The sequence below is a fragment of the Salminus brasiliensis genome, chromosome 11 (genome assembly GCF_030463535.1).
Source record: "Salminus brasiliensis chromosome 11, fSalBra1.hap2, whole genome shotgun sequence".
Lineage (NCBI taxonomy): Eukaryota > Metazoa > Chordata > Actinopteri > Characiformes > Bryconidae > Salminus > Salminus brasiliensis.
In genome coordinates, this window is record NC_132888.1 from 11794871 (window position 1) to 11805404 (window position 10534).

At 38.8% G+C, this 10534-nt stretch overlaps 1 protein-coding gene across 2 annotated transcripts in view; it reads right to left on the reverse strand.

Annotated features, from left to right (window-relative positions):
- Nucleotides 1-9322, reverse strand: part of sacs (sacsin molecular chaperone) — a 31841-nt gene extending 22519 nt beyond the window's left edge. For both annotated transcript variants that reach the window (XM_072691702.1, XM_072691701.1), the window contains exons 1-3: nt 9111-9322; nt 7878-8242; nt 3059-3209 (exon numbers count right to left, since the gene is read on the reverse strand). In XM_072691702.1, the coding sequence (XP_072547803.1) occupies nt 3059-3209; nt 7878-7900 (174 nt within the window). In that variant the 5' untranslated portion in view covers nt 7901-8242; nt 9111-9322. The remainder of the gene's footprint in view (nt 1-3058; nt 3210-7877; nt 8243-9110) is intronic.
- Between the last annotated feature and the right edge of the window lie 1212 nt (nt 9323-10534).

The following is a 10534-nucleotide window of genomic DNA, read 5'->3' on the forward strand; positions in this document are numbered from 1 at the left end:
CCACACACAACTCACGCCTAAACTATATTTTGACAAGAACAATGTCAGATGGAACACCTGAGCTAATAAAAGGTGAACAAATTATTCTTTGCAACTGATTATTAAATTGATAATACAATAAGAAACTAGTATATGGTGCTGGGCGATATGACCTCAAATTAATATCCAGATTAACCGCACATTTATACCTCGATTGCGATTAATGCACGATTATAAAAGCTGCTAGAGTTGCTCACTCAGTGTGAAGGTAGGTTCTGAATGTTGGTTTCGATGATTTTTTTGATTAACTTTTCCATCCCGAACTTTAAAGAAGTAATTTCCTTAGTTGTTGCCTTAGTTTTGCTGTATTCATCAAATTTAATTACGTAATTAGATATTTAATTTCATGAGTCATATAATCAATTTCAATTGTATAAATGTTTTTAATGGTTGTGTCTGTACTTCAAATGTTTTCTGCTTGTTAACAATGTAAAACATTTGTAAAAGAAAAAGAAAAGAAATACAACAAAAAAACTGATTTCCTAAAGTTGTGCTAAACATCACCTCATCTACTTACAAACACAAATGTGGCATCTATTAAAAGTGGGCTACAATCTGCTGAGCTACATGTGGAAAAAAAAACACATATCGATTACAAAAAGCTTTTATCAGCATTAGTAATACCTGCACATTTCTATGGGTTAAACCACTCATCTTCCTTTGACACATCAGACTCTTTCTAACATGGTCAGGAATGCATGCCAGGAAGCCCAACTTGTCACAGCATCTCCAGCAAGCATCACCAAAAGCTACAAATTCCCAAGCTTATTACAGACGCTGGACCAACGCCAACATCTGCAGTAACTATTTTTATTATCTAACACTGTTACACAGGCACAAGTCTCTACAAAGTGAAAAATAAACTCCTGACTTGCCCTTAAACTTTTTAAGCTGCGTTGTATCAGTGAATGGAACCTCAGTCCCTGAGGATACCCTGGGTGACTGGATCAGGATCTGTGGACAACACCGCCTGTGACTATTTTCTGTGCTTGACGTACGTAGGCTAGCTGAGTGCTCGCCCACCTGCTCTTTTCATTCACGCAGGCTCCCTCCTTTAGGGCCAGGCGTGTAGAGTAGTAAAGGCAAGGAGTCAGAAAATTGCTTCAGTACAGGTCATGTTCACCTCAGGGCCTTTAGCCCAACAGTTCATTCTGTAAAGCTTTCTTAGCATTATTTTGTCTATTATTTTTTCATCACATTTCAAACAGTTAAGCATTTAAGAACATTTTTTTAAATCAAATGCCACTAATCGCAGACGAGGCACTTTCTACAACAAGTAGTCTCTCCATGAAGCTGTAATAAAGGTAAATGAGTCTTCTAATGTGAGTGTGTGTCAAGTGTATAATCTGGCTTTCAAAGGGTATTTATGAATGTATTTATCACAACAAACTGATTTATTGAATTAATAATATAAATATAAATACCTGTATAATACAGCAGCAAAAATCACAATGAGCTAGAAAACAACAACCTCACTAAAGGGAGCAGACCAGAAGGGCAGCAACAGTTATCAATTCAAAAATAATTATAATTTTAATCATATAGCAGAAAGAAATCAAGTCATACATACCTAATGGGACCTGGAAACACTGTTGACTAAACTGCATAAATTAGACACCAAAGAGAATTAAGATGTTTTATTCAATATTTCAGTACTAATATCTTTTGTATGCTAAAATACTTTTTTTTAACAGCTATCTACAACTTATCTGCAACCTGTGAATGTCAGAGAGCATTTCAGAATCATCTTATACTTTTATCTGCAACAGGTTTAGTTGTATATTATTAAAAAATAATGGACCCTGTTCATTATTTAAATTTGTTCTTGAGAAAATTCCTAACAAAAGGTCTACGTCATATTTATGATGTGTTCTCAGCTATGCTCTTATAATAATGTATTTATTCTTCTTGTAAATGGAACAAACCCCAAATAAAATTAAAATTTTAGGAAAAGTGTCATAGTATATATAACAAAACGAAAAGCTGACTTTTTATACAAACAGAAAGGTGGGGTCTGAAGAAAACACTGCTATCTAGCAGTGGGGGGTTAAATAAACACACTACAAAATGAACTACTGTCTGCCACCCATCTCATTATTATTATTTGTATTATTTTTATTATTATTATTATTATTAATAATAATAATAATAACAAAACAAAATGTTACAGTGTTTTTGAGAATCTATATAGTACTGCAAGTCATTATAATGTGATACATCGATATAGCAATACTTTCTTACACCCCTAATGTATGAATGGTGAAAGACTTTAGCTTAATAGACAGTTTAGCTCAGACCCTCTAAATAAACTAATGAACTACCTAACTAACTGCTAAAGCTTCTAAAACGTTTCCACCCATGTTGTCAGAGAGGTTTCCTCTAACGAGTACTGTTCACAAATGGAGAAACACCTATATGGATAAAAAAGTGAGATCTGTACTGGTATGTGCGAGAGCCTGGCCTGGTACAGCGTGATAGACAGAGGTGCTGGTAGCAGAAAGGCCTGAACTTGCCTGCATGTGCTGTGCTGAACAGAGAAGTGGGAAGTGCAAATCTGCATGTCATGAGTTCTTACCCTGGACTGAGTACAGATAACAACACAATGGGCCACATTCTAAACAGCCTGGCGGCTGCTCAATCTCTTAATCACTTTGTTATAGTGGATTATAAACCCAAATATTTGAGTGCTGATTAAGGTCACATGGAGAGGGCACTCTGGGGTGACTTGTCTAATTTGGGAAACAACAATCTCAGAGATGGTCACTATCTCTAACCATGAGGTCAAACTGTTGTGTGCTATACGATGTGCAAGTGGACGTTGAAAGAAGCACTGCATATATTACATTCCACGTTAGATATGCTTTGTGGTTTGTTATAGCCAATAAGTGGTCAAAGCACCTCAGACATTAGAGAAAGGGTCAGCTTCATCTGGTTATGTTTGTGGTGAATCACATAGTGTAAATCATGTAACACCTTTGCTTGTACCACCCTGTTAGAGTTTTCCACTATTTCTACTCACCACTTTTCCACTGTGAAGCAGCTGCTGCTCACACACAGGGAAGTCCGTTTCTTCGTACACGAGCAGCTTGATGTGCTGGACTGTTGCAGACCAAGGGACCTGAAAGACCCTATGGCCAAGGTAGTCATGACTGACTGTGACCAACAGCAACCTAAAAGCATAAAGACAGACAGATCACTGCACTGATTATATACTGTCGTTGTCATACAATGCATGTCAACATACAGTGGGGAGAACAAGTATTTGATACACTGCTGATTTTTCAGGTTTTCCCACTTGCAAAGCATGTAGAAGACTGTAATTTTTAACTTCAACTGTGAGTGATGGAATCTAAAACAAAAATCCAGAAAAATACATTGTATGATTTTTAAATAATTAATTTCCATTTTATTGTGGGAAATAAGTATTTGATACACCAGAAAAAGAAACTTAATATTTGGTACAGAAACCTTTGTTTGCAATTACAGAGATGAGACGTTTCCTGTAGTTCTTGACAAGGTTTGCACACACTGCAGCAGGGATTTTGGCCCACTCCTCCATACAGATCTCCTCCAGAGCCTTCAGGTTTCGTGGCTGTCGCTGGGCCACACGGACTTTAAGCTCCCTCCAAAGATTTTCTATTGGATTCAGGTCTGGAGACTGGCTAGGCCACTCCAGGACCTTAAGATGTTTCCTACGGAGCCACTCTTTAGTTGCCCTGGCTGTGTGTTTTGGGTCGTTATCATGCTGGAAGACCCAGCCATGACCCATCTTCAGTGCTCTTACTGAGGGAAGGAGGTTGTTGGCCAAAATCTCACGATACATGGCCCCATCCATCCTTCCCACAATACGGTGCAGTCGTCCTGTCCCCTTTGCAGAAAAGCATCCCCAAAGAATGATGTTTCCACCGCCATGCTTCACGGTTGGGATGGTGTTCTTGGGGTTGTACTCATCATTCTTCTTCCTCCAAACTTGACGAGTGGAGTTTAAACCAAAAAGTTATATTTTTGTCTCATCAGACCACATGACCTTCTCCCATTCCTCCTCTGGATTATTCAGATGGTCATTTGCAAACTTCAGACGGGCTTTGACATGCGTTGGCTTGAGGAAGGGCACCTTGCGTGCACTGCAGGATTTTAATCCTTGACGGCGTAGAGTGTTACTTATTGTTTTCTTTGAGACTGTGGTCCCAGCTCTATTCAGGTCATTGACCAGGTCCTGCCGTGTAATTCTGGGCTCATTCCTCACCTTCCTCAAGATCATTGATGCTCCACGAGGTGAGATCTTGCATGGCGCCCCAGACCGAGGGAGATTATCCATTATTTTGCATTTCTTCCATTTTCTAATAATTGCACCAACAGTTGTTGCCTTCTCACCAAGCTGCTTGCCTATTGTCCTGTAGCCCATCCCAGCCTTGTGCAGGTCTACAATTTTATCCCTGATGTCCTTACAAAGCTCTCTGGTCTTGGGCATTGTGGAGATGCTGGAGTCCGACTGATTGAGTGTGTGGACAGGTGTCTTTTATACAGGTAACGAGTTCAAACAGGTGCAGTTAATACAGGTAATGAGTGGAGAACAGGAGGGCTTCTTAAAGAAGAAGTAACATGTCTGTGAGAGCCAAAATTCTTACTGGTTGATAGATGATCAAATACTTATTTCCCACAATAAAATGGAAATTAATTATTTAAAAATCATACAATGTATTTTTCTGGATTTTTGTTTTAGATTCCATCACTCACAGTTGAAGAGTACCTATGATAAAATTACAGTCTTCTACATGCTTTGCAAGTGGGAAAACCTGAAAAATCAGCAGTGTATCAAATACTTGTTCTCCCCACTGTAGAAAGATTTTTTGGATTTTGGCAATTTTTGGAAATTCCAATTTACATGAAATGTAACTCAACATAATTAACTGCCAGATTCAGCAACGATATGTTACGCTGCAATGGCACCTTTGCGGCAAGAACCTTGCGATACAATCCATATCACAGAAGATACTATTCAATATTTAGCTAAATTTTAATCTTTAAATTATGTTATTACATTTTTTATTATACAAACTATTAAAAACACACCATTATACGCAGAAATCTGAGTTTAAGAAAAGTTTACTTTTATGCAATCAAAACAGCAGGACCTGAACACAGAGGACAACAGTGCTATCTAGCGGTTGAAATTTAAACACAACACAAAATGAACCAATGTCTGACACCAATCTTTACATGTAAAACTTAATTAAATAAAGATACTGTGTTTTTGAGAATTGATACAGTATTGCAAAAAATAATATCGTAAAACTTCAATATACTGATTTTGTCTTATACCCCAAATATATATATATATATTATCTTTTACTTGTTTGTAGAACCACTGTGAGTCTATAAATATGCAATATGCCTAGTATGCAAATATTCCTTAACTCCTATATATTCCTATATATTATCATATTTATTATCTACATTATGTTTTAATAGGGCCACTGCTATTCAGAACTGAAATACCTCAGATTTAATTTACATTATGTAAAATATTCTGGATAAATGGACCAATAGAAATTCTATAAATGTCCTGTAAAGTCACCATTTTGGAGATACATGCTTTTCACTGGACGATATATAATAGTATTATATATAGTATGTACATATAGTATGTACTTAACTAATATACTAATTTATAGTATATATATACATATATGAATAAAGCGTTATGTGGTGCGTTCAGCTAGTTACTGTGCCGAGTGGAGATAGAACTGATCCAATTCTTGATAATGCTAGAATAGGCCTACATATCAGAAGGGAATAAGGACTGAATCACATTTTGTCCTGTAAGAAATCAGGCCTGAAATAGCACACACTCACACTGTGTGATATGATGTTCTTAGCTGTGTATTCCTACCTGTAGGTTAGTAGTGTTTAAGAGCAGTTTGACCATGATAGACTACTCTTAGAAGCAAAGTCCGTCAATTAGAATTGGGTCATTTTAAATTGTAGTACTTTTTTTATTGTTTGGTGTCAGTATCTGAAGATTTCAGAACTGGTATCGGAAAAGAAACACTGCACTCTAAAAATGAAGGTGCTGCAAAAGATTATTTGAGCGATACCACAGAAGAACCCATTCTAGTTCCATAAATAACCATTTTTACAACAGAGGTATGTCTGTGTGAAGAACCCTTCAAAAACTTAATAAACCTTTACTTGATGTAAAATGTTCTTCACCAATGTAAAGGTTCTTCACAGTCACTCATCTTTATTAGGGGTGCATTAGGGAACCAAACAGCATCGCCAAAGACCCTTTGATAGCGCCTTTGCAACAAACCACCATAACATCTCAGATGGTCAGATCTGACTCCACTAGACCTCTAAAGGTCTTCTGTGGTCTCTGGCACCAAGACATTAGCAGCAGTCCCTTTACAACATGAGGTAGAACCTCAATAAGCATCAGTGAGCCTCAGATGCCCATGGCCCAGTAGCCGGTTCACTGGTTGTCCTTTGTTGGAGCACTTTTGGTAGATCCTGACCCCTGCGCATACAGGCAACACCCCACAACACCTGCCTGATGTTTTGAAGATGTTCTGATCCAAAAAGTCTAGAACAACACAATCTGGTCCTTGGCAAAGTGCCTCCGATTCTTATGCTTGTCCATTTTCCCTGTTTTTGACACATCACCTTCAAGAAGACGTTCATCAGCGGCCTAATATATCCAACCCTTGGCAGATGCCACTGTAGATGAAGATAATCAATGTTTTCACTTTATAATGTTATGGCTGATCTGTGTATTTTTAAGTGTGTAATATTAAGCCATCTCTAGTGCTGAGGCTCGAGACATCATTCATTAGTTGTCAAATGTGTCGAAAGGGAACAACTATACAACATACTTTCAAATGTACGTCTTCATATTTAAATTTTGGCAACTCAAATCCAAAGTACAAAGTAGTGGTTTTCCACCAAAACCACCAAACTAGTGTTTACAGCGCACTTCAGAGAGTTAAATAACATATGAATAATCGCCACAATTTCTCAATTCAGTTTCTATTTCACATCATTATGGATGCATTACACTGTGCTAATTATACAGCTGTATAAATATAAATATACAGATATTCTGTATGGACAAAAGGAAATGCCTTGAAACTAAATGTTGGGGGGTATAAAAGAGTCTTTTTAGATTTCTTACTTCTGCTGCGGTGTAAAGGGCAAAGAAACCACTGCATTCTCCACTCCTTGACTGATGGAACATCATTAGGTGAATGTTCTGCAGGACGCCTAATAGAAATGTATGGTTCCTGCTATGACATTAGCTCTGTTACACAAATCAAATTATGCTGGAGGCTATTAGAGTAGCCTCCTCAAGATGCAAGGCATGTCTCCTTGTAGTTACAACAAGCAGTCTGGGGTTTGGTTCAAGCACAGTAAAAGGTGCTCTCAATATATCAAGAGGCTGTGTACACAGAAGATCCCTCAACAGGGGAGCAATGGAGAGCTATGTCATGTACATTTCTTGACTGACCTCTGATGGATCACTCAAACACTGGTTCTGCAAGGGAGGGGTTTTTAAGGATGCACAGAAGCTGCACCAACAACCATGCCTGCTGTTTCGTACAAAAGGTCCCTGAAGCTGTTGCCAAGTGACACCAAGAAACTTAATCATGGCAGGATGCTCAGCAGTCACCTCCCCCTGAGTTTCTCCACCATTATAGCTAACACTCACAGCATACAGTAATGGAGATGAATGGCAAGGTCTCAAACAATGGGGACCACGCAGCTTATCTCTGGCACTGTGCATCAAATCACCATGCCTTCATTCTCTTTATAAGCCACGTGTAGATAAGTCTTCTGCTTACCACGGGTCGTGATTGGCTGCCATCGCTTTCCAGCCAGTATCTCCTTATGTGTCTTCTGCATACACATTCATTCAGCTGCAGTCTAGTTCGCACTGGGGTTCAGATATCCTCACCGGTCTCTTCTGGAAATCTCCACTTTGGTCTTCATTCTCGTTTCCTTTCGCTTCATTCCGGCAGCAGCATTAGGATCAGCCCATGATGCTGCTGTAATAGGCTTTATTTAGACGTGTTTTCCTCGTGGACCCGCCTCCACCGAGGTATCGATGCAGTCTAACGGGCTGCCAACTGCCCCTGTATTGAGTTACGCTCCCCTGCGTTTCTCAGATTTTCCTCAAAGTCAGCCTCTCTGCCTTACTGCTATCGTCCTGTAGGAGACAAATAGAGTGAGCTGAGAGGTAAAGAGAGGGGTATGTAGCTTCCTCCGCGGTAAATCCCCTTAAAACGAGGCGTTTCTAACAGCCCAATGTAGCAGGGCGCTGTAGCTGCGGCTTTGGCTGCACGAGGTCGCGGTGCATGCTGGGATTTGTAGTCGAAGGTTACATTTATTTATATATTTTTAATTATATTATATTTATTTCTTTTTACAGACATTATTAGCTATACTTTTTATTAGAAAACAATTATTACGGTTTTATATGAAAAGAACAATTACATTTTTAATCCACAACTACATACAAAAAATAGAAAACACTTATTGTGTATCGACAGTTGTGTGCACATCTATGTAGGTTTGGGGAAATAAACAGTAATATTTCGCAGGACTATCGTTCATTACTACATCACTACTCGATGCTCTTTCGATTATATAGCTATACTTTATATTATATTGATTATGATTAAAAAAATATATGCACTATTGCACCATACGTGGCGTGATTGTAATGTTACATCCCTGTAACCTTACAATAAATGACAAATAAGCATCGTTACATACTTTCAGAAACTGATTTTGAGCCATTTGTGGCGCAGTCATCCCGATGACGTCATGCAACCTCAGTCAAGGACTCTCAGCACAGACTTGCGCCAAAAGAAATACATAGATTGTCAATCGCTGTGTGTTTCTCCAGCTTCATCTGGGGCTAAACACCGCATAAACTGTTGCCAGTCTCAACAGTAAACAGCAGATATGGATAAAAAAAAAAAAAAAGATGGAGGATACAGGTCATGCTCTCAATGAAGCCCCCCTTTCTTCCTGCACTGCCGCAGTAAGTCGATAGATGAGCAGTTACTCACCACCAGGCTCACAGAGATGGGATGAGCACACAGAAGAGCACAGCTCGCCTTAAGATCCCATGCGTAAAGACGCGCCGATACAATAAGCCAAGTGAGTTCACTGCTCTGGGCTGGTTGGGTGTTGAGCTGGTGGTCTAAGCAGGAACACAGAGTGGATGCTGCTAGCATGCAGGGCACCTGGGATTCCCTCAGCTCGCTTTCAGAGCACTGGTCCCATCCCTTCCTCTCCCTGCATCTCAGCAACAAAGTGCTCTTAAAGAGACAGTTTAGCCCTGGGGTCCAGATGGGGGCTGATGTTATGGTGAGAGTGTATAATCTCAAAATCGTGAAGAACACAGATTACTGTATATAAACTGTATATTAAAGCACACCACATAGCCAAATGTTTGTGGACACCTCTTCTAATGCATGTGTTCGGATGACACAGGTGTGCACACACACAGCCTGTCTATTCATTGTGTTTACTTGTGTGTAGTTTAGCCCGTGTTTGGCTAGTCATGCATGTCTGTAAGCCAATAGCGACGTCTATCATGTAGGGAAAAAGTGCAGTGTGCACAGGGATCAATGCATCAGTAATGGCGGCTCTGCACACACAGAGCGGATCGGCATGCACATGAACCGTGGATTAACTGCCAAGGTTTAACCATAATACTGTGGAATACAGTTTTACTGCTGCTGTAGTTGTTTACAAAATGTATTCAAGCAATAATTATACATCTGTAGCTTGTATTCCAATGCAGGACAAACAGAAACCGCTTTTACCAGAGCAGGTTTGTGGACTCTGGTGTGTCAGTGGAGAGCAAAGTTTGTTTTATTTATTTATGATATTTTAACATTTTGTGTATTGTAGTCCCAAAGTCTGAATATTTTTAATGATCAAATGTTCATTGCTTTTTTTAATGACATTGCTTATAATGCTAATATAGTAGCATTATTATGTTATTATATTATAATTATATCTGTTTCATGAATATTCTTAAAATGACAATAATGCTGCACTTATTGTTTACCTATTTGTCACAGTTATTCCTGGGAAAATACATTGTCCAAAATAAATAATAAAAATAAATAGTTATTGTGATAGGCTTTGATTTGATCCCCATCCTGGACAAGTACACCATACTACTGTATACTAATAAGAGCCCTTGGGCAAGACTTCTATCACTGTATTGTGTATAGAGAATGAATTCATGTCATTATTGTGGGCTTAAAGATTAAGCCTAAGCAAATGGCGATCTGAACTCTGGATTTCTGCTGTAAGTGTGTACATGGCATGTGCTATCTTCTACACATTTACACTAGGTCTACTGTGATAATCGTGATAATGTAGAGGCACAGCTGAAATGGTTAATAGACTGCTGAGTTTGCAAATGTATTCATCTTTTGAGCTGTGTGTCAGTACTCATTGTTTTTAATCACATCCT